Genomic DNA, 24,281 nt, shown 5'->3' on the forward strand with positions numbered 1-24,281 from the left:
AAACAGAAAAATACCAGAGTCAAAGTCTGTCTTTATTAGGACTATATTACATTGAAATGACAAAAAAAAAAAAACCTGGTACCTTGACATACAAGTGACTTGACTTAATAGTTTTTCGAGATATAAGTTTTAACTCAGATGATTTTAATCTTTGACTGGTGGTACAAGCATATATTTCTCATCCGCAATGAAAATCAACTAGTAATCGCAGCTAACTGAGCTGTCTTGACAGGCTATTTATTGTGTAACTGCATGTCAGTACTATATTCTTCTATCCATTGGTGGACAAAACACGCAGACTACGAAAAAGGACCTGCACAATTAATTAAACCATTTTGATGAACACTAGCTTGAATATATTACACTAATGAATGTTTTTACTCTATGTTTTTGTAGAGGGCAGTTTTTTAATTTTTTTTATGGGTGTTTCATGGAAAAAGATGATTTGAATGTTTTGAGTTACAAGCAGTCACGGAAAGAATTAAACTTCTAAATTGAGGCACCACTGTATAATGGTAAAAAAGTCACTTACATTTTTTTGCTAGTTCTTGATTGTTATGGTGAGGAAAAAAAACCACTCCCAAGGAAAACAAATGAAAAATGCAAAGTTGAAAATCTAAACACACAAAAAAACTACTTATAGTGTTGCAGTGTTTGTTTTATACAAGGTCAATAGCGTAAATCTCGTTAGCTAATAGCGTTTGTCGAAAAGAACAAACCTTTATTTAAATTCTACAGTACTTTGAAGTGTATCATCTGCTTGAGGAAAGTCTTCAAAGACTTTACAGTAGCTCCTTCTGAATTCTGCCATTGAGACAAAACAAGGCAAAATAATGATTGATATTGGGTATATATAATACAACAAAAATCGTCAGCAAGCTCCTTGCAAATTGCATTTACAATATGATGCTGTGTACGTACCTCTCCAGATACTCGTGGACGTTGTCGTGGCCATTGTAGCGGGCCAGCCCGACCAAAATGCCAGTAGCACAGCGCCCTTCTTTCTTTCGACACAGGCTGCAGTTACACATTCCTCTGCATATGGGACACGACCATTTCTGCAGAAAAGACAACCTCTTTGTTATGACTTCATAACAAACCTTGGATAATATGATGGGAAGTTGCAATGTATCCTTTATTCTGTTACTATGTCTAAAATGGATAAAAAACTGTCAATTTTTTTTTATTTAATTTTTTTTTAAATCCCAATGCTAACTGAACTAAATACTTTTTGAAATACATAGTGTGTTCATACTGACCGGGTCAAGCAATACGGTGCGCACATCCTCACCATAGCGGTTCTTCAGACATGGCCCACAAAACTGGCCTTTGCCTGCAGAACAGAAGCCACTGCGGCACACTGTCTTTGTGTCGAGGGTTTTCTGTCTGCACTGGTGGCACGAGCTTCCCTGAGGGGAACAACACACATATGACAAAAGAACCACACTAGTTGAGCAGACCTCCCTGTAGAGCAGCGCCTGCACAAAAACCATCAAAGTGTGCTGGTGACCCACATTGTCCTTGTCCCAGATCTTATCTTTGCTGCGATACGCTATGTTGTCCAAGTCATCTTTGGAGATGTCATCAACCGACTTGAACTCATACTGACTGCGTCGGTGGCTCCTCCTCTTCTTCTTCGGCATGTTACCAGCACTTTCTTCATCCACCTGCCAGTTAGGAGCCCAAGCCAAACAGTGAGGTACTTTACGTTTTAGTGCAATGTTTAATTGCCTGTTTATACGTAGTGCTTTCAAATTGTACCTCTATCAGTCTCCTGATGTCTACAGCCTTGGGGCCGCTACTGGGCTCACACACTTGGTCCACAGCAAAGTTCTCAGGAGGGCGGGCTTTCCGAGACGGGTTTCTCCTTTCAGACCCTGTGCTCTGTTCTATTTTGCGTTTGCGCGGCGTTGTTTTCACCGGTGAGCACTTCTTCTTCTGCGTTGATGTAAAAAAACAGAGGTGTGGTTTGTTTAAGTATCACAATAAGAACTGGTGGGCTTAGTTGAAAGGCAGTGCTCACTTGAGGGGTGTCAGGCAAAGTCAGGTCCGCCATAGTGGTGAGATCAGCAAATAGCTTGGCCAGCTGCAAAACAACAGCCAAGAAGAAAAATGAAGGTCTATCAGCGTTTATATTATGATGCTGAACATCACAGCACCATACTGTTTGTCATTGTATTGACACTGTTTACCCACCATGGCTTTGTTTTCCCGGATGTTTTTGTCCCGCTTGCTTAGGCTTTGGCACACAGCCTCATCTTCTCCCTTAGCCTTCTCTGGCTTCACTTCTCTTTGTTTATCCTCCTGCTTTGTCATCCTCTGCCGCACCTTCTGTGCCACGGTTTCTTTAACCGGCTTTCTGAGGCTTTTTGATAGTGGCTCCTTTTTGGGGGTGGGAGACTGTTTGACTGGAAATCTGAGAAAACAAAATTGATAAGCAATTGAGAGGTCCCACAGTCCAGTCTGAACATACAACATAAATGTGAATGTTTTGTGCGTGCTCGCTGATAAATGACAAGACAAGCCTTCAGTTATTTAACACTGAGCTTTTCAATGCATGTCATGCTCAATACTGCTATTCGGTATACCTGAGTGCTACTAGGAGACTTCTACTTCTCTTAGGTGCTGGTGTCTCCTCCCCATCAGAATAGAAGCCTGTGTCCAGATCGCTTTCATCCTCTGCCTCCACCATCTGCCAAGAGATCAAATGTTAAAATGGAAACTACTGACATTACACAATTCAGATTTGACCAAAACAAATGAGGAAAATCTTGAAATCTGTGTCCAAAATTACAAGATTTTTGCCAACCTCAGCAAAGCTAAGTTCAGCCAGCATCAATGATAAACTAGTTGATATTTTTCCAGTTTTTTCAGCTTTGTGCGATGCCCACCATATCTGAACTAAGTCTTGGATGTTATGAGTCAAACCTTGGTCTTGAATTGCCTATTAAAACGTCTTCTGTCCACTTCATCATCGTCCTCACTGAAGCCTTCAAAGTCATCCTCGCTGTCCGACTGGCTGAAGAGACAAGCCAGCTCGGCAGTAATAAACTTGGACTTGAAATGCAGCGCCTTGTGAGAGACATAAAAGGGTAGCTTAGCTAAAACTGTATTTTTGAGTACTGTGAACACAGTTTAACAACATGATATGAATAATTTCTTAAAATTCAGAGCTTTGTTCTTTCACAATGACCAATCCAATTTGTGGGAGTAATACAGTAACACACACATACAAAATGACTGATTCGGAGAGGAAACTTTTTTAGGTTTTTGTCACAATTTTTGAGAGTGTACTCATTTTTGTTGAACACAATACACAGAACTGGGTTGTACCGTCAGCAACAGACATCATGAGGGGCCTAGTTAGTAAAAAATATCCATTACTGCCCTCAAAACTCTGTTCTTTACTATAGTCAGCTCAACAATTAACAACTGAGACACAATTGTAGCTCACCATTTTTTTCACCGAAGAATGGGAAAGTTACACTTCATTCGACACACAAAGAGTTGTCGTTTCCGACGTTAAACTGTGAGAAACCCCAACAAAAGTGTTTAAAAGAAATTACCTTTGACTCGAGTTCCATTTTGTCGTCGTTTAAGTCCAAATCTATTAAAAAAATAAAACTTTTGTCTTTAGGGAATTACAACAGAAGGGAGTCGAAATGGATTTAAACATGGAGAAGGATGCATAGATTAGCTGTACATCTAGGTGCGTCCTGGCAGGTTGCGACGTTACATTTTATGGATATATAATTCTACATCTTTAGCAATACACTTGCAATTATTAATTATAGTTTTATGTTTCTAATTGCAGCTATTAATTGAATTCGTTGGAACATTTTACTGCATTAAAAGAGGTTGTCGGTTTGCAACACCCCTCTTTTTTCATCGAATGGTACAGTCTGATGTACCGCGCGAAAATTGATTGGGCGTGACCTATGCCGGATGTGTCGAGTTTCGTAGGTTTTGGGATTATAATTATTATATTCCAATAAATTTAGAGCTATGAAATTTCTTGCAATTTATTTTACCTCCCCATTACTGAAGTTCTGTTAAAATAATATTGTAGTGGAACACTTATTTATTTCACGCCACAAAATACTGTTCACTAAAGCAACGCCAGGGGCGGTCCTTGCTTGAATGGCATCTTGGTCAAAGACCCCCCCCCCCCCCCCCCCCCCCCCTCGGTCACCCCTAACATTTAAGGCTCACTTTTACACATATACTATTATAGTATTATATTGACTTAATTGCAAAGATTCACAAGAGACCTGATTTCACATAAAACCTATAATTTATTAATTTCAGTTAAAATGTCCACATAGTAAAACACCTCTATAGAAAAGACATGTGGCTTCAGAACATCAGGTGTACATGAATGTATTGCTTTGTGGTTCACTTTTCTTTTTTTGCCTGACCATTTGAAACAAATAAATAAAAAGTACATAGGCATAAATTTACACATATTACATAAGTACAAAGCCTTCAACATGCCCTCCCTTGGATTGTGTTTATTCTTTTGGATCATGCAAACATGTTTCTAACAATGGTGCTTTAAGGGAAACGAATTGTCACACTGAGGAGACCTTCCTTCTCCCTTCACAGAATTGAATGCCTCCAGGAGAGGACCATCATCTCTAGTGTAGCTCCTCTGGCGTCCTCGGGTGGCGACAAAATGTTTCAGCGCCTCTCAGAATAATGCCAGGTCCATAGTAATCATCATCACGAGTCGAATAAATTTGACATAAAAGTAGGACGTGTTACGAGTGAAACAAAACTAGGTGACTATTACTGACAGAATCTAATGAACGGACACTTCATGAGTGTGCAATTGTCAACTGTTACACAGTATTGCCTAACTCGTAATCTCCTACTAGTATGCCAAAGTTGGAGGGCTAAACTAGTACATGGACCTTCAGAACTGAACTTTTGAGCATAACAGTTGTCCACACTAGCAATCCATAAATAAACAGGGTATTAAGGAATAATAGCACAATGTAACTGCATTTGAACACATCACGTGGAGTGTGTGTTTGTAAAGAATTACATCAACTACCTCCGCAAGCTCTTTCTAGGTTTACAGTCAGCGAAACACAACAGCAAAGAATGCTAAAGGTATCTTCTCAAGTCAGTTTCCCAAATAATGCTGGATGGTTTTATCTACAGTTGAATGTGAACAAAAATAATATTTGCAACACGACCCTTTGAGTGTATCCTTGAGAAGATCCAACAACTTGTTCCAGGTTATTTTTCAACTTTGGAAAGTGTCTTCTAATTGTTTTTGGCATTAGAATTAGTTTGACATCCATTTGAGTTGCTATGAAAATACAAATATCCAAAACGCATACAAAACATTATCTTTACATATTGGTGATAATACATGATTTATGTTTTCGATCAGACACATTTCAGGTACAGTAATACAATCTAGTGAGGTCCAATGCACAGCATAAAAAGTCTACACACCCCTCTTCAAATGCAAAGTTTTATCATTAATAAACATAAAAGTTTCACATTCATGTAAAATGGTGGTGGCTGTGTGCCGACTCATTTAACATGGGAATACTCAAGCGAGCCACACACCTGGTAATAAGAGGGTGTGCACACTTGCGCAAATGCATTATCTCAATTTTCAAAAATAAAGAGCACTTAACATTTGAATAGGCGTGTGTAGACTTTCTACCAACTGTAATAGCAGTCTCAAAAATTCAGTCTCCATCAAGATTAATTTGTTCAATTTTGATCAACAGTCAAACTATTTATTCAAGCATTGCTGTAGAAATGCACCAATTTTAAATATTTTGGTAACCTAGTTTGGCAACACAAGAAGAAAACCACATTGGATGTGCGATAAACATCTTTTCAAACCAGTTTGACAGTGGAATTGGAACAAGCATGATGAGCAGAGGCAGTAAACCATTTGATACAATTATTGAACGTATTGCTTATCAGGCATCTACTTTCTAAAATGTTGCGCTGATGAACAACAAAAACTCTCTGAAATTGCAACAATGTCAAAAATGATCCTATGTGGGTCAATCTGGACCGAGTAAACCTATTTGACGGAGCAATGTGCACCTTGACGATAACAAAGAAGTTATTTGATAAGGTTGTTTCCATAGCAACATCAGGCGGGGTGAGAGGCCTTTCAATCAAGCTCGTTGAATTGCGAGATGAGTCATACTTGCTTCAAAAGGAACACAATGATCTAATTAAGAGAAAAATAGATTTTGTAGTGTTTTGGTGCCACAGGGGACTCCGTGTGACATTTTGCAGAAATGATGTATAGGTCCATATGTGCAGGTAATGATGTTGTCAAGTCTAGCTATTCATACGTAGTTCGGTGAGAAAAGTGCATGACACATGCATGGAAACAATTAAAGCCCATAATTGCACAAACAATAGTTGTCGCGCAGTCAGGAGAACTTGTGGTTTAAGTCAGTCAGTCCGTTTCAACGTCTTCCTGTACGCTATTAAAGTTGGCACTCCCTGCGTTTACGGTTTAACACGTTTCAGTGGCCAAAGGTCAAAATGTGGAGGTATGTTTGATGAATGCTTCAACACTGACTTGTCTCTTGCACGAGAAACGACAAAAATAAACACCTAGCAGCCGTGACAAGATCCTGAACAAACCTTGTCGATATCCTAAAATATGAAGGTGACGTCGTGTTGTAGCAAATTATGGTTGCAAACACATGAAACTCTTCAATAGGCTTTTTTTTTTTTTGTAACTGAAATGACGAGGCCGTCGAATCGCCGTTGACCTACTGATGCAACAGCACAAACAAAAAGAACATTCCACCTGGTTGACAGGCTCATAAATAACCTCATCACAAATAAATGTCATATTTAGTCCAATAGATACTGTACAGCGTAATTACATCCTTCTCTTGTGGGTCAACTTGGCACCTCTACTGGTTTGTTTCTGTGCATGTGTGAGTGTGTACAGCGTCCTTGAATGTCACACACATATCAGTGCTTGCTTTATCGCAACAGTGCCGTGCTACTTCTCTGTGGACTAAGCCCGCGGTTCTAGTTTGTGGGACAGCTCAAAGAGCGTCTGCTGATTGTCAATGATGTGCAGGTAGTGAACGCTCGCCCTCAACTCGGCGCTGTCCACGCCGATCACCTCATTGCCTGCCGCACAGATGAACACATCGATGAAAGGAGTTTTGTCACAAAATATCAAAAACATAAATGTTATTTTTATGGGGAAAGATGATTTGAGAAAAACATTGGTAGTTAGAGTCATAAAAGGCATGCACAGATGAGTTCGGATCGAATGAACAAAACTTTTTCTCCTCACCTGTTTGGTCGCTTTGGCAGTGTCGAATCATTCGAACGGTGTCTGCGATCATATGCTGTCGGTGTAGAGAAAGATGTCGGTGTCACGTCATGGCTAACTTTTTAAACTTCAATTTACAGCAGTCACGTGTATACAACATGCAGAGGCAGTTTGTAGAAGACACATAATGCCAACTTCTACTTCTACTTCTACTCACCAACTTCTCAAAGTTCACCAGGTTGTCATGGAAGGTCTTATTGCCCTCGTGGATAAAGGTGATATCTAGAGGAGCAGATTAAAAGTGAATTTCAGTTATGTATTACAACTATTAATGTGATTAACGAGAGATTACCTTTTAAGAGGAGGGGCATAAAAGGGATCTTTGGAGGTTTCATTCTCTTAAAAGCTTCTCTGTAGGCTTTGTGGTTAAGAGACGGATCCTTGAATAGAAGAACCACAAATAAAAATGAGATGACAATCGAATCCGAATGAATAACAAGAGCGTTTTGTCCTCACTGTGATCAGCTCCAACTCTGCGAAAAGCTTCTTGAACTTCCCGGGACATTTCTTACAAAACAAAAAGGACAACAAATGAGATTGCAAATACAAAGCAAGAGAGCAAATCCACACTCACCTCCCAGGTTTGGTTGAGTCGACTCACGGCCGCCGTATTGAGGCCCATGATGATGGCAAACGCGGAGTTCAAATTCCTTTGAGCTTTGCAACTAGCATAAAACACAAAACATTTCAACACCGTTCCAAAACGATTCTCGCTTATCAAAATTACGTGTCCTTACTGAGCTGCGATCTTAATGAACTTTTTGAGCAGCTGCACTCTCTTGTTGAGCGACGTGCACATGAGGACTTCAGACATGACCCACTGCTGGACCTCGTTGCAGCGCTGCAGCAAGACGGAGAGCGCGGCGGTGTGGCCCCCGCCGGGAACGCGCCTCAGGGTGTAGTAGACCAGCTCTTGCTGCGTGACCACACATTCGCTTAGTCAGCAAAATGTCGTGATTGTTGCAGGTGTTGATAGACGGTATCCAACAAACCAGTTTTATACCTCATGGATGGACTTGAAGAGGGTCCAGTCCAGGTGTGTGAGAGCCGCTGCCACGTCCCACGTGTTGATCCCCAAAAGGCGTACAGGCCTTCTACTGAGCTCAGCGCTGTCCGTTAAAGAAGGCTGCAAAAAGGAAAGGACAATTGTGTTGAGTGTATCTGTATGAAAGTAAAAACATGATGAATTTTTTTGCCATACCAAGATCTCAGCCAGATCTCTGCGACAGACGACGAGCTTGCCCTGCGGGGTCAGAGACTCTGAATACACACAGTCGCTGGGCTGTAACATCCTGCGCTCTGCAGACACAAACACAATCAGAGACAATTTCGACAATCGCACGCAGGAGAGAAGAGAAGAAATGTGTGGTGTAGGGATTTTCGGCACTCTGTATGATTACCTCCAGTGTGGGAGACCACAGCAAGCACCATGTCCTCTTCTGACCTGTCCATCTTCAGTCTCACGATTCTTAGCAGCTCGTGGGCCTCCAGCGAGGGATGCGTGTGGACACTCAGGTAGGAATCGGTGCTTACGTAAACGCAGCAAATAACTGGAAGACGCACAAGACAGAGACGTATGGGACATTTTTAATTTTTTTCCCCAAAAAAAAGAAGCAGAGTGACTTTTACCTTCTCTTATCTCACATTGTGGAGAACGAAGTTGCAAACAATTTTCCTTCAAACTCAACTGCTGGTGCATTTGTTTGCTCTGAAAGCAAAAACAAGTCAACTTCTGTGACGGCTGAGATTTCTTTTATTATTATTATGCTTATTGAACGGCACTCCTCTTACCTTTTGGTTTGGTGGACAGTCATCCACTGTGCTGGAATCAAACATGCAAGCAGTGAGGAGGGGGATGCATCACGCAACTAATACAAGCAATTGCACTTACTGTCTACGACGCAGAAGCTTCTGGAACTCTTTGAGGTCTTTCTCAAGCGTGGGGAACTCGTATAGATCTTCTAGGACACACCTGTAAAGAGTCTAACAGAGCAAGAGTGTTCATTCTGACTGATAGCATAAATAAGATTTGTCCAAATATGGTCAATTGGTATTAATTAATAATATTAACCAATTTAAGGTGTTAAAAAATAGCCCCGCCTGTCATTGTCATTGCCTCACCATAGCCTCCCATTCTAGAGTCTCATTTCTCTGTTACTAGGCAACTATCGCCTTGGTTGCACACTATACGCGATTATACCCATGCCAACCCTCGCACTTTGGTTACCATAGCAACACAGCGATGAAGCCGCCAGGTTACATCGGGACAAATAGTGTTATTTGGCAAGTCGAAATGAACGTGGCGTTATTCACAGACGGGATATGATGGTGTCCATGGCGTGCGTCTGTCAGATTGTTATAAATATTCAGTGTGTACCTTCATGAAACCACGAACATGCTCCTCCTCCTTGAGGAAGTCCTTGTAGAGTCGGCTCCAGTGTGACACCAACTGCAGAACCTTGCGCTTCCTGAAGAGGGTATCCTTGCCCTCCTCCTGGCCCCTGCTGCGTGCACTGCTATAGGTGAGGACAGGAGTCAAGGTGACAACATCTAACGTGTGTCCAGATGTGGCAGATTTTGTGTGCATTTGCATTGAAGGATATTGTCCCAGAAGAGCCTGACAGAGGTCAGAGGTGGACATGAAGACCAGGTAGGTTAACAGGAAGTCATCCAACAGCATTTCTGAAGCAGGACAAACACCTCATTAGCCACATTTTGGGATTATGCTCTTTGAAGGGTTATCATGCATCACATTATTAAACTCAGTTTTGATTGACACCTTTTAGATGATCAATTTGTTTTACTCCACCAAATCACCCAAAAGGAACTTGTCCCACACATGCTTTTCTGATTTATGGCTACAGGTACATACTCCGATTCAATTTACAAACGTGTACAAACAAATTCTAAGAGCACGCAGCCAAGGGAAATATGTCAGAGTGAGGAGATTATCACGGCTCATCACATTTTAAGAGCTAATTACTTTGGCTCTCTGGTCTGTTTCGGAGGCTTGGTTTTGAGAGCACATATATATATGGACTTGGAGGAGTAAAAGATTAAATTGCAATATTTTGCGGCTGAGAGAAATTGTGCTCCCTTAAGAACCGATACAGTATGTAGTGAGTCATTCCTAGCAGCGCCGTGCTCGGGGAGTCTGTTTACGTCAGAATATTCCTTCGACCCAAATATTGTCAGGCAGAGCGAAGAAATCATTTATAAACGACAGAGCAGAAGCCTTTCTATCAATAAATCATGTCTTTATATTCATGCCGCTTTCACAACGTGTCCGAAGTGCGTTCATGTTCATTGTCCGTCTGCCATCCAGTGAGTTCTCAAGCATTTGGCCAAAACATCAATATTTATGACTGTATGTCAATTATTTGGGATTGCTATTCTGTTTTTTTCTGCATAAGTCAGAAAAAAAGGATGCCTTTATCTCCAATGTAAGCGATTTCCCCCCACTTGGTCCATCCATGCTGTAAAAAAATAAAATAAATCACTGCCCCCTAGCTATCTAACAAACGATCTCTCAGTTGTGACTCCTCTCTTGCTATGTTTGCCCTTTGTACACTCTTTGGGATGATAAATATCAATTTCCTTCCCCAACATATACCCTCTACATTTGCCTGGTGGCACACAAAGTCACACAAACAGCACGCAGAAGAATAACTCATCCAGCTCCGACCTTGGGGGACTTTATTTTCCCGTGAGAGGCAGAGGAAAGAGTGCCTGCGTGCTGAACTAATCACACTAATCCGAGGGTGTACTTTGTTGTTTGAGCGGACATGTGGATGGGTTGCTCCCTCCATAAAAGCGTGTTCCAGCCTGTTCAAAAATACTGTACTGCAGAGGTTGCATACAATGGGACGCTGATCTTCTGAATTCCTCCAAAAGGTGTTCAGTGACCTTCCATTTCTTTAAGATCCCATGTTGTAATCCAGCAGTTATTGTGCATATCATAAAGCATTGCAAGAGCAGTGCAGGGTTGTTGCTAAGCAACAGAAAATGAGAAAAAATTCAATGTTTCTCAGACATATGCAATCATTGAAGGGTCATAGTTCGAGTCCCGCTGCGGGCAAATTGAAATCTGACTCACTCAAGTCCACAACCCCAATTACTGCCATGATGCCATTGGGCAAGACATAGTTAATCGAGTCAATTGATGCAGAAAAAATATGAAAAAGATTATCAATAGAGCGGTGTGTACCGGAAACATACACAATGAAAGTTTAATATCTGCTCTGGGATCAAAATGGACTTTCAGCTTGCACAATTTTTTATTTTTTTTATTATCAAAATGAATAGTACTCACTGAAAGAGCAACCTTAATATCATTGCACCTCTAGCTTATGTTGCAATCAACAGATTTGCAATGCGCTTCTCAGTGATGGTGGTGATGATCAATGATGTCATTGAAGATGGCATCACCGCAAACTTTGTAACAGTGCCTTGCAATGCTAAAATGCATCACAGATCAAAACTACCATCACGCCGCACCGCCGGCCCCGACAACTTGAGTGCGGAAAAAGAAAAACACCGAACGGCACATTTACAACCAGCGCGCGTAAAACGTTCAGGCTGATCCGCTTCGCAAAATGTCGAAAGAAGATAAGAAAAACGTTAATTTTGTCCATCGGGACAAATTTCTTACGGAAATGTTCCTGAAAGCCGAGAAGGCGGTCAGACCGCATATGACGTTCCAGGTCAACCCTTTGAAGAAAACGTACATCCTTCCAGACAAACCCACCAACATGGACCCAACAATAGTGATGGCCAAAGTGAAGCAGAACAATTCGGCAGCCGCGGCCAGAGTCAACAAAGGAACGGACTCGAAGACCAAGACGGAAGATCTGTGGGATCCTGAAGCGGAAGAGGCTCGTCAAATATTGCTCAACAACAAGCGCATGAAAGAAGGCCTCGATGAACAAATGAAAGAGAGGCAAAGGCTTAAAGATGAAGAGAATCGTCTGAAGAAGGAAGAACAAGACATGATCAGGTCCCTGGGAGAATTATACGAGCAGGAGCTGTCAGAGTGTGAGCAGAGTAAGGCCGAGGCCAAAAAGAGATTATACAAAGAAATACAAGATGATATCGCGGATTTTCGGCAGTTCCAACAAAGAGAGGCGCACAGAGAAAAGATGGAAACCAAACGAATCGCACAAATACAACTCGATTTACTCCACACTTACTGGAAAAGAAAAATGACCAAGAAAACGTGCCCAAAGAGCGGTCGGAGTAAGAATCTGTAACCGGGATGAAGGCGCGACTCTTCAGTGGCTTCCGAGGATAACACAGTAGTTAAATTCAAATATATTTGTTTTGCCGGCAGTGGCGCGAAGCCGCTTTACCTCAAGGAAAACATAAGATGAGACTGGATGGACTTCGAAAATAAGTCACCCAGCAAAATGGACCGAAGACTTGAACGTGAGCCACTAGTATCTACTTGATGTATTAAATAATTAAGTTTGCATCTTTATATTAGGGTTAGCATATCTTTATGCTTATTTTAGCATAAAGATATGCGCCAGCTTTTCTTGCATTGGTAGCGGACACACAAGTCTGATGTTTGTTTATTCTTCTCAGCTGTTTTTTGCTAACTGCCTTACTAAACTATCTTCTGTCTAAAATTGCACTTTTTTGACCAGCTTGTTTGGCTTGATGGTGGTCTTGTCCCTCATCAGGCCCTGTTTTTTTTTTTTAAACTGTTTGCGGTGGCAATGTTTGCAATCCCCCGAGGGAGTGGTTTCACAATCGCCATTGGAAGCTCTTAAATATTTCTGTCTACAGGCGCTGACATGGTTGAATGACTGTGAATGAGCACCAGAATGTGGTGTGAGTGTTAAATAATACAACCGCACACAAACATGCACTCGGGGCGGGTGTTGTTCCAACTTGTAGCTTGTCATTCAAGATTCCAAGCGATGAATTCTTCTTAAGTTCTTAAAAATGACTTGTTTGGAAAGTATAAATGATTTTCAAACTCACCGCTCTCGGTGCTCTCAGGGGTCCCTCTTTGGTCATCTAATCGCAGGTCACTTAGCAGATGCTCCAAGATTTTCAGCGGCGTTCCCGACACCACCACATATCTGTAAGATGAAGACCGATAAGAATCCTCCTCGCTGGAACACGAACTCCATCGCCCGTTCCAGTCATTCTCATCTTCATCGATATAACGGATATGGGGGACATCGAAAGCGCGAGGAACGTCGTCGTCATTTTTGGTGGATTCCTCGTCGTCTTCGCTGTCTTCTTCAAAGTCTTCCTCTGCCTTAGCAAGAGTTGCTTGATTGGAAGTCATCCTCATGACTGGGCATTTAAATTTGGAGCTCTCCTGTGGGGGAAATTCCTGCTGGCCATGTGCCTTTGTCATCTACAAGGGTTCCTCTGAGAGCAACAGTAGACAATTGGGCGGGAACTGTTGCTAAATAGACACACACCCACTTACTAAGATGTTGCTAACACTCCCTGACTTGTGCTTCCAGACAAAACAAAAGATAATTCACTTGGGGAAAAAAAAAAAAAAAAGAAGGCAAACCTACACTGAGGTAAATATGTCAATGACACACGGAGGAAGGTAAATACACACCTTTTGTCTTCTTCTCTGGACCCGCCCCCTGATGACGTGGGCGAGGGCCGTTCCGATGGCGACGTCAGTGACGATGTCACCCTTTGCAGCACCAAAACGTCCCGTCCTCGCTCCTTCAGACAAACTCGCCCGACCACCTCCTAAAAACACCCCCCCAAAAAAATAACAATCATAAAATGCTTGTATAGTCAGATTTTGCTTCTCCAGTTTATCTTCTGGATTCCCTCAGGGGAAATGTTGGAAGACACTTGTTTGAAACATGAAACCGCAACGCGGCTGGCACCAGATGACACCTTCAGCGACGATAAAAGCGAGCATGTGGACAAAAGAGGCATAACAAACAGGTGGAGCGAGCGGATCAAAAGACGTCAGGAGCAGAAGAAGAGATCAAGAAGCATTATCTCTTCTCCAGCTGCTCTCTGCACATCGGCAGCCCCGAGGGGCCTGAGAGACAATCACAATCTGCTCCAAAGTGTCCAATTTCATCGTTACTTGCATTTACAAAAGTTGAGCTCTTGATTTTGCTTTTCACAAAAAAATCAGGATTATGTAAGTGGTATGATTATAAATACAAGAGTGGTGGGAATGCGCTGCTACATTGTAAATAAACGAGCAAATTGTTGCTATATCCGATTAGACGTTTCGACATCCAAGAACAACAGACGCCATCCCAAGAATGGTGAACATGCACACAAAAACACAAGATCAAAAGCAAGTGCGCAAAGTGGTCATGCTGTGTGTATGAATCTCACAAGAAAACACACCCAAAAATGATTAGAGGGGCGCCAGATAAGAAAACAAATTTAGCCCAAGAGTGTATGGAAGGCAGAGAAAGTAAAAAAAAAAAAAATACACAGTAGGAAGTTGAAAGGCTGTGTGTGAGGGGGTTATGGCATGTTATGTAATACGGATTAAAGGAAAGGGAATGGAAAGTAGCACCAAAAAAAAACTGGAGAAGAAAAGAGCACTTAAATTATCATCGAATCTTTTATGAATACTCAAACATGCCATCATCACTTTTAATGATCTCATCGAAATTCAAAATGGTTGTTCTTTCGTAACAGGAAAGCTGGCACGTCATTTGTTCTCAGCTACCAGGTGTGTCGCTCGGCCTTTTCCTTCCATTCCTCGCGATCCCTTCCTTCAATTCTCCCATCTGCACGTCCTTCACTCTCCTCTCCCCCACCCCTTCCTCACTGTCTCCTTTTGTGAGTGCCCGAAAGTCATTTTCTCTTTCCTCTCTTCAGTGGGTTCAAGCCAGGTCCGTCCCCCTCGCAACGCCCCAGAGATTCGGATTTGCGAGACGAGACGGCGTGCACCTGCTATGTCGCGCACGGGGTCACGCACACTCAATATATGTGGACGTACTTGTGCAGAGGAAAGGCGGGCCTCATGGAAAGTCCGAAAGGAAACGCGTTGTGGTCCCGGCCGATTCATGCCAATATGTGCGTGCGTAGTCATATCTGTGTTGTGATAGCTCGAGGGCTAAATTCCTGGAAATGATGGATAGGAAAATGAAAACCCAATACGGGTATGGGTAGGCGGTTCCCACACATGCCTCGGTTACGAGCGACGAGAGGCGCCGTCGGACTCGACTAAGTTAATGTTCGGTGAATAGAAGGCAGTGATGCGCCGCGATCCACAACACAGACACGTGAATCATATTACTATGGCAACAGACCGTACTGGTTCATCGAGGCTCGGCTGTCACGGAAAAAGAAAGTAAAAACGAGTCACCATGACAACCTGGTAAAAGCAAAGCAAGCCAAGGTTGCTGAGATTCTCTTTCAGCCCCTTTTGATGTCTCGGCTCTTATTTCATGAATATTTCAAAATCTTCCTGTATATTTGCCTCAATTTCTGCATTTGTCCTATTCTGGAGGCGGCTTTCCAGAGCCAGGCAAATGCGCGGCGCCTTGCTCAAGGGCACAATAGCCCTGAGTGCCAAAACCAGTCAAGCATACACCTCTGATATTTGCTAAACCCTTCCGACAGGCTCCTTTTGCACTTAGATGATATAATAATGAAATCATGAGGCTCGGCTGATGTGACATGTGGCAGATGTCAGAAGCAGGGTGTGAGCAGACTTCCTTTCGCTTCATGTCTTGCCCTCGGGTAATCGGAATTAGTCGGCGCACGGCTTCATTAACCCCCCCCCCTCCTCCTCGTTATGTGAGCGCACAGCTAACAGTGGTGCATGAATATACACGACACATATAAGCTGTCGTGTGAAGCATTAATTCACACAAACATTGACATGAGCCGGTCAAGTTAGGACTCACCGCCTGGTTCCTGTCAGGTAACCGGTAGTTGTGGTTCTGCAGAAGCCGGCAGCCATCCTTAGCCAGACGCTGAACGGCCTCCAAGCCCAGTCGGCTGGTCAGCTCCTCACGGCCGCACACAGAGCCGCCGCCGTTGCCGCCGCCGCCGCCGCCACCACCACGGAGAGCACACACGCCGCCCAGCTGCAATACGGGAGGCATGAACATGTATCTCAAGCCACAGTCCCAAGACATGATGGAAAAAGTTTGGACGTTCAGTGCAAAACTGCAAAGTTGGGTCTGATCCAGAAGTATGTGATAACTTTCACTAAGCCCATTTAAGGGAAAATGGAAAAAAGTAATCCAGGAAGTCTTTATCTACGTCTCTAAAGCCTCATTATTCCAATTCTACATGATAATCGGTAATTCCCTCTATCTGTTGCTTTTCTCCTTTTGTCTCCATGTCAGCAGATCTGGCGCAGCCAGAGTGAGTGCGAGTGATTATCAGACTAAGTGGGCGGGAGTGTGTGTGCATGTGTGTGTAGGAAGAGTGTGTGCTGGCTTGTGCGTCCCTCTCGTCTAATCGGGATTTTAAACTGTGTTAGCTTTGCTAAATTAAAAGCAAAGTGCAAAATTATCAATATGTTGTTGTTTTTTAAAAAAAGAACTTTGGGTGAAAAAAGTATGCAGAGGAAACGAAAGCATAAATGATGTGTGTGTGCTCCTTAGTGTGTAGTATCAAATAGATTACTGTATTTATTTTTTTAGGGAAAGAGCGGATGTGATATTTAATTTCCTTAAGAGTTAAGTAACCACTTCCCATGTGCTTATAGTGGAGGCTTAACATGGTGGCATCACTCCCACACATTCTGTTTACTAGGAAAACACCCTCTACCACAGTTCATCTGGAGGAAGGCCTGATAACACACACATGCACACACACACCAGTAAGTGTTTGTTTGCATTGTGGTGTCACACTGTTTCTCCTTATGTGTTGATACATTTGTGAAAACATAGCATCCACCCTTTTGTACTTTTCTATTGACTCTAATGAAGACCGACTAGAAAATAGATGGGCTGATTTACCGGGCTGGACTCCGCGCTTGGTGAGTGGACGTCCTGCTGGCTCGTCTCCGGCATGTCAGAGTCCTGCTCTGATACTGCAAACAATCAGATACAGGAAACAACATGGAATTTTTTTTTTTATGCAATGCTATGTTGTAGGAAAATACACTCGTACTGAATTGACTCACAAGCTTTGCGCGTCTTTCGGGCAAGAGCGGCAGCCAACTCATTTTGAACCTAATGGAAATGGCGAGAGAGAGAAAATTGAAGTGTGTAATAGTGCACTGGACTCATTTAGCAACACACACACATTTATTGACTTACTGTAGAAGTGAGCCTTTCGAGTGCTCTCATCTGGAGGATCTCACTGCAGACATCCCGGTTTCCCTCAGAGTCCTCTTCTGACCTTGGAGAGACATAAAAACAGATTCACTTGTTTAACTGGATAGTATTCTGATCCAAATATTGACCACCACAAAAAAACTTTATATTGCTGATTTAATAAAATAGGATTTCTGACAGGTTGAGTTTTGGTTTGTGTTATGAAACGGAGACTTGAAAAGCAGCATTTCCAACAGTCGCTCGCAGATGTGAGCACACCCACAGAACAAATTTGCATATCATTTTGATATCAACAGATCCCAGTGGAACGAGCAATTGTGTTGGAGGAAGAAGGATCAAGCTGTGCTGCGTGTGCATGTGTGGAACGGAAGCAAATTGCTGGATAAGCTTTCCTATCAAAGTATGTGCTCATAACTCACCAAAGCAAAAATGGAAGAACAGAAACTAACCGTATTAATGTGAACATTTGGAGATCACAAGTAGAGAAAAACATGTAGCTCTTTTTTAATAATTGTCTTTATTTATTTTTGCTCTTAAGGGTCTGCCTCTTGTAACGCCTCCATAAAAGATGCCGCAAGGTGTATTCGGCCATGAACGGCCAACGTCGCCGTGGCATCATTAGATTTACCCGTACGCAGTCCTCGGAGGAAAAAGTGCGGACAACTCCGCCTCGGGGTATTTGTATAATTCATCCACAGTGATAGAACGCGTGATGACTGCAGCGGGAACAAGATTATACATATTTTGAGAAATTATTTATCTCGCTGAGTGTTGCCGTAAATAATCCAATGGGTTATAATTAACACCGTCACAACAACACGTCTCCTTTAAAAAAAAAAAAAGGAAAATCCAGTAGCAAATTTTCATTCCACCACTTTAAGCGAGACAGACGGAGGACACGGAGCAGCAGGGGGTGAGCTCGGTGGAGGGACAGCAGATGCCAGCAGAGCAAAAATGCAGCAATCAAAGAGAAACGGCAGTCAAAAGCGCCAGACCGAATCGAGTACATAATCGCATCTGTACCGAGGATCTGCGCACATTATTTGGGCCGATAGTTAGGATAAAAGGAGTATGGACTTTTATTATGTTCCCTTGTTTAAGCAAAGAGGAAAACTGGATATAAACAAGAGCTGCAAATTAGCCTATTGGCTGATTTTGGCGCCACCTGCTGGGCAACTTGGTAATCATGCATGACTTAAGTGAGTTGAGGAGCTCCACTTGATCAAAAGTAGCGGAAATTATTTTGCTACTTGTACACAAATCGTCAAGTTTAACTGTACACGCTCAGAAGGCCCTAAATGTACCTTTTCAGATGAAAAAAAAAAAAAAGCTGACGTGGAGTGGTGTTTTTAAATGCCACACACACTACATTTGCTCATTTATCTGAGTGACAGATTGAGTTCAGTGGCAGCCTCAGCAGGAATCCCACACACCGGAAAGGCAAAGCAAAGAACTTTAGCTGACACCCGCTAGATGTGGAGGGGTGTCACACCGAGGATTTACAACTCTGAAAAAGGGATTTGGATTCGTGCTGGAATTAGAAAAAGATATTGGAAGGATGTTGCCGTGTGTCGGGCAGGATATCCACAAAACTTTCATTTACGTAACACGATTTTTTGTTAAGACTTACGGGCTGCTGGGTCCGTCTCCGGAGCGAAATTGAACGTAGGGCGCAAGTTGTAGGAGGAGCCTAACAGCCTCCGGCCAATCCCCTTCATTGGCACGAAACTCACAGGAGCTCGAGTCGCACTCCTCGAAACTGAACTGGTAGTAAGTGTTGGAGTCCGAGAAGACGACTCGCTGGTCCACTGGCAAGACAACACGGAGTCATTTAGATTATTGAAACAATATTCCGGTTATGTACAGATGATTTAATTTCGGGTTTACCGGACAGGAGGACGCCCAGCTCCAGCAGCACCTGCCAGACGCGGACAGCGGTGGTCCGACAACGCACGTACACACATTGCTCACACAGCCACTGCACCAGCTCCACGCCCACATAACTGCGCCTGTCAGATACACCAACGTTCAATTTGTGCACACACATAAAAAAAAAAAAATTGTGCATGCTGGAAAAAGTGATCTTCATATTATTTTACTGCAAACACAGCATGACTGCTTGGGGCAAGATCCTTAAAGCGACATAAATTAAAAAAAATAAAGTGTACCGTATGATTCTGGCCAAGTGTATCTTGTCTTTAGCTGGATATGGTCCATGGGAAAGGAAACCATTTCTCACAGCACGGCCAGCGCAGGGAAAACTCTGGGAGCATGACTGAGACACATGGAAAAAAACACAAAATTGAAAAGATTTAATATGTAATCAAAGTTTTGAACAAAACGTCAGTAAATGCCAGACCAAAAAAAAAGCAAGAAAACATAAAACATTTGAAATTTGGTGAAAAATCTCATCAGTTCCTGCTCAAATTGAACCCTTAGAGAAAACAGGATGTTTACTTTAGCTATACATAGCAGGGCTTAAAAGCTTTCTTGTCGCTGTAAAACAGAATCCCCGATACTGCTTGACGCAGCCAAGCGATGTCTGGATTGAGTCAAAGTCAAACAGGCGGATGTCACACGACGCTCGGCCGCATTGCTATCTAAACAAACCGTTGTTTATTGATTAGCAATGCCGAATCAATACGTGTGTAAAAAGACTCACCTTGCAGGTCATGGTATTGCTGCAATTTGTAAAAATGGCCTAGAATGAGGCCCAAGGTGAAAATGAGCACTGAGCTCATCTGTATTGAGGCCAAACAAACCTCATGACATCATCGCTGTGTGTATGTGTGTGTGTGTGCAAGCCCTCACCTTATTTACCGTGGGCCCAGCACTTGGTCCGGGGATCGTGTCAGGTGATTGCTGTTCGAAAAACGAAACAAACACACACGCTGCTATGAGGTGTTACGCACGTGCAAACTGAGTCAACACAACTCCAATTTGAGAAAGACCAGTTTTTCAAACCCGTTAGTCATCGTGTTTACAATTAAATAACCTCAACAACCGCCTCTTTTGTGATTCACTACTCAAGACGGCAGCTTTTATTTTGTGTAAAATGACTATCTGACCTAAAATCAAGGAAATATGACACTCTTTTACACTCTGACCAATACAATTCTTAATTTGTATCACCATCACACCATTTTGTAAAGCTCTGGGCACACCCACGATACCAGGAAATAGGATCTTAATCTTTAGGGATTATTATGGTGGAGTTTATTGGCACACTGAAATGAAAATCCGGTCATAAAACTGATTGAAAAGCCATACAATGGCATCAAGGCTGCACAACTGACAATAAATAGAAAAAAAAATCCAATTTGATCACTCAACAAGTCAATGAATATACATGACACGGATATGAGCGTGACAGACGGAGAGGGAATGAAGTGAGCTGAGGAGGGATGGTTTTAATTGTGTTCATTAAAAAGAGAACATGATGGAGACAGAGAGAAGAGGGACCGATGTACTCGTTAACACTCGAAGAGACGAGGAAGTCAAAAACATCACAGCGGTGACTTCACATCCACTTTGCCGATCAGAGATTTGATTTTCTGCAGTGATGGGAGCCGACAGACTCTCACATCCTCCTCGCTCTATTTTATCACTCCATCTCTTTGTCTCATGACTGGTGAGCGCCAAGCGCTCCCAAAGTCTCATTTTTTTTACAGTAGTACACACTCAGGCCTTTTGTATTGGCGCTTTGATTCGTTCTTCTCCCCCCCGAAAAAAACATACGCCTCCATCACGGGGGCCGCACATTTGTTGTCGGCGGAGAAGAGAGATGAGGGCTATAAAGTGAGAGCACATGCTGACACGGTTATCTGTGCAATGACTTCAAAGTGTGTCTGGGCCAGCCAAAGAAAAGCGCGCGGCAGCAGAGCGTGAGGTCATTATCTACGAGGAATGGATGGCGCTCAGATTAGATTGCAGACAAAGGACGCAGACGTTCACACTGCTGTTGACTCCTTGACAGATCGATCACAAATAAGAAAATCAAAATGGAGACATTAAAGTGATGATGAATAGGGAGAACCTTGTTAACCAAGCCAGAGCTTGTCGTTCGGGCTTAGGGCTCGTATCCACATGTATTTTTCATCTTAATGGATTAATAATGGGTCGTTGGGCAGTTTGGCCTGACTTTGACGAGAAATTAAATGTGACCTGGGAAATCAAGTGTGCTCATCAGTCAAGTTGGTCCGAGCACGATAACCCGGCAACTAGGTTAAGTGTTACCTTCATTATTTTCTATCTGAAGTCCACAAGGGTCCAATAAATGATCATTAGAAGAGGTCAAGATGGAGATCACTGTACTCCCCTCGGGGATGCTGAGAGACGATCAATGATTTTAATAGCTTTACTTTAAAGGGTGAGGAAAAACTGGAAGGAAAGATGCAAAAAAAAAAAGGGGAACGTTTCGCATTTTATTTTATGAGTTAAAAAGTCAACTGCAAATTAATGACTTGAATAATTATCTACTGTACAGGATTGCACATCTATACAGTAGGTCAACAAAGACACCACGATTAAAAAATAATCCACCGAAGATGCGCCTGCAGGAAGATTTATGACCCTCAGTGATGATTTTATCACGTCATTTTAACTGTCATGCGTGGGCAGCGAATGATGAATGGATGTTGTGTTTTTCTTCACACATGCTCGAAGATGAATTCATTGACACTTTAATTGAATCTCCATATATGTGCTACACACATGATCATTTTTGTAAGAGTGTGTGTGCAATAGAACCTGAAGGTGGTTGCCTTGACGACCAGAGTGCGAAGGTATGGTGGTATCTTAACAGCAATTCGAGTCATTATGGACCAAAGCGCATACATGCACACTTCCCCCTGCGACGGTCACGCTTGGGACAAGTCGTGACGTGGGTACTAAAGCAGCCTCATCCATAATAATTTGAGTTTGAACGCCATGAAACGCGGAAGGAGCTCCATGATCCGAGATACTCACGCTTTTCTTCCGCAGGTGCAGCCCGTGTTTTAGTAGTCCCGGCAGGTCCCGGATTTTGTGCTTGAGCTGAGCTTGGTCCCGCGCGCTCCGGTTCCAGCGCAAACCCGCGAGCAGGCCGTCCTCTGCGGGCTCCGAGTCGTCCATGACGGCTGCCCGGACGCGAGTGTTTGTCCTCGTCAACAGGCGCACCGTCGCCGCTGCCAGTTCGCCATTTCCCTCCCCTCCCGGTCTCCTCCTTCCTACCTTTTCGCCTTAAGCCGAGCTGCGGCGTGCCGTGCAGCTGCAACGGTTGAAGGGTCGCGCGCACGTTGAACGAGACACTTCACTTGTTCTGCAGCACGGCGCACCTCAGGTTAGCGAGCAGCGTGACTAGGCGTGCGCGTGATTGTGATTTGGGGGGGGGGGGGGGGGGGGGGGGCGTCACTATTCATTTGGATGTCATTGCAATTTTGCCTCATATCATTCTCTGCATTAATAATATTATTTTTCAGTGGGAGGCTTTGCACATTGATTGCATATTTTAGTCAGTTTCCAATTTTAGTGGATGCTAGTCTATGGGAAGTACTTTTCAGTTTGTAATTGCACTTTGGTCTTTTATGTTTATTGTGCTCTTTTATGTTTACAGTAGTTCAAAGAAGAAGCAGCTCCTCTTTCAGCTTCTCAACACGGCAGTCATTCTTCACTGAAGATAAAGAATATATGTCCACGAGGCGTTATTATGAAGACAAATAATAAAATGTTTTCATTGTGCCAAGCTAACAAAATGCTTCTACTTAGTATAGTACTTTTGCTCCCCTAAACAAAGGTCGTGTTATCTGTGTGTTGGGGGGGGGGGGGGGGGGGCTGCTATACATTCCAGTTTAACCTGAAGCAGACGGCAGGTGAGCTGAAACATGAGACAACTGTTTGGTCATACGCGGCGGCTACCTGTCTTTTAAAAATGACATATTGTGCATTTTGTTTTCCCACAATGAAGAATAAAATGCTTTCCTGGGTATTTTGTTGAAGTAGTAGAGAGTGCATTTGCGAGCTGCCGCAGGGTTAGGGTTAGATGGCCGGATTGAAGCATGCTAGCCAGACAAGCGGGTTACACACATAGGCACACTTTCTCTCAATGAATTTGACTCTTGCTTTGGGCCTTCACCACAGTCCAAGTGAACATGGTAAGGAAGAGAACTTGAAAATGCGGATGACGTGACATGCTGTGCAGAGTTCACCACTGGTGCACTTGTATAACTCAGACGTCAACTCGACGTTTCTCTAATCTGGGATAATTAGCCTGTTGCAGAGAGACAGATGCCAACATCAGAGATGCCGACAGATCTAATGTACAGTATTGCAATATTTGGTGGAGTAAACAAAAAAAAACATGTTCAAAACATTTTTTTCCCCCAAAGCCTCCAGTGTATTACAGGCAAGCTTTATCTAAGTATGAAAATATACATACATAATTATATATATTATGTATGAGGATGAGATCTAAAGATGCCCCATAATAAGACAGCCTATTCATTTCTTTGAACAAAACACAAGCATTTTCACAGGCCTTCTAATGTTGTCTTTACTAAATTGCCGAGAAGAAAAACATGCCCCCCCCCCTCTCCCTCCTGCCCCCGGACTGCGGAGAGTGACGAAATAAACTGCTGCTGTTTGGTGGGCCCGTGGGATTCTTCTGAGACCCGCCGCCGGTACTTGTGCATACAGAGCACCAGATG

At 43.0% G+C, this 24,281-nt stretch overlaps 2 protein-coding genes across 3 annotated transcripts; both read right to left on the bottom strand.

The window, feature by feature from the left end:
- Positions 1 to 11: 11 nt before the first annotated feature.
- cdca7l (cell division cycle associated 7 like) lies at positions 12 to 3,867 on the bottom strand. Its single transcript, XM_088365362.1, has 10 exons — positions 3,567 to 3,867; positions 2,929 to 3,072; positions 2,589 to 2,692; positions 2,197 to 2,416; positions 2,024 to 2,086; positions 1,762 to 1,938; positions 1,515 to 1,667; positions 1,260 to 1,409; positions 922 to 1,058; positions 12 to 804 (listed from the first exon to the last, which is right to left on the bottom strand). The coding sequence occupies exons 1-10, from the start codon at positions 3,582 to 3,584 to the stop codon at positions 783 to 785; spliced, it is 1,188 nt and encodes a 395-aa protein (XP_088221488.1). The 5' UTR covers positions 3,585 to 3,867; the 3' UTR covers positions 12 to 782.
- Positions 3,868 to 4,275: 408 nt separating this feature from the next.
- On the bottom strand, positions 4,276 to 22,934 carry rapgef5a (Rap guanine nucleotide exchange factor (GEF) 5a). Of its 2 annotated transcripts, XM_088365510.1 has the most exons (26): positions 22,567 to 22,934; positions 20,410 to 20,460; positions 19,767 to 19,873; positions 19,486 to 19,607; positions 19,229 to 19,406; positions 17,581 to 17,662; positions 17,445 to 17,493; positions 17,278 to 17,351; positions 16,213 to 16,395; positions 13,932 to 14,071; positions 13,331 to 13,431; positions 9,949 to 10,027; positions 9,723 to 9,867; positions 9,237 to 9,328; positions 9,137 to 9,167; positions 8,975 to 9,053; positions 8,746 to 8,895; positions 8,547 to 8,644; positions 8,349 to 8,471; positions 8,083 to 8,261; positions 7,920 to 8,010; positions 7,802 to 7,852; positions 7,638 to 7,725; positions 7,503 to 7,567; positions 7,307 to 7,361; positions 4,276 to 7,137 (listed from the first exon to the last, which is right to left on the bottom strand). In XM_088365510.1, the coding sequence occupies exons 1-26, from the start codon at positions 22,708 to 22,710 to the stop codon at positions 7,019 to 7,021; spliced, it is 2,676 nt and encodes an 891-aa protein (XP_088221636.1). In that variant the 5' UTR covers positions 22,711 to 22,934; the 3' UTR covers positions 4,276 to 7,018. The 2 variants fall into 2 exon arrangements, with proteins under 2 accessions (XP_088221636.1, XP_088221637.1); XM_088365511.1 differs by lacking the exons at positions 20,410 to 20,460; positions 22,567 to 22,934 and adding an exon at positions 20,261 to 20,340.
- Between the last annotated feature and the right edge of the window lie 1,347 nt (positions 22,935 to 24,281).

This window comes from Syngnathus floridae, chromosome 21 (genome assembly GCF_059516105.1).
Source record: "Syngnathus floridae isolate MCC-2025c chromosome 21, RoL_Sflo_1.0, whole genome shotgun sequence".
Classification (NCBI taxonomy): domain Eukaryota; kingdom Metazoa; phylum Chordata; class Actinopteri; order Syngnathiformes; family Syngnathidae; genus Syngnathus; species Syngnathus floridae.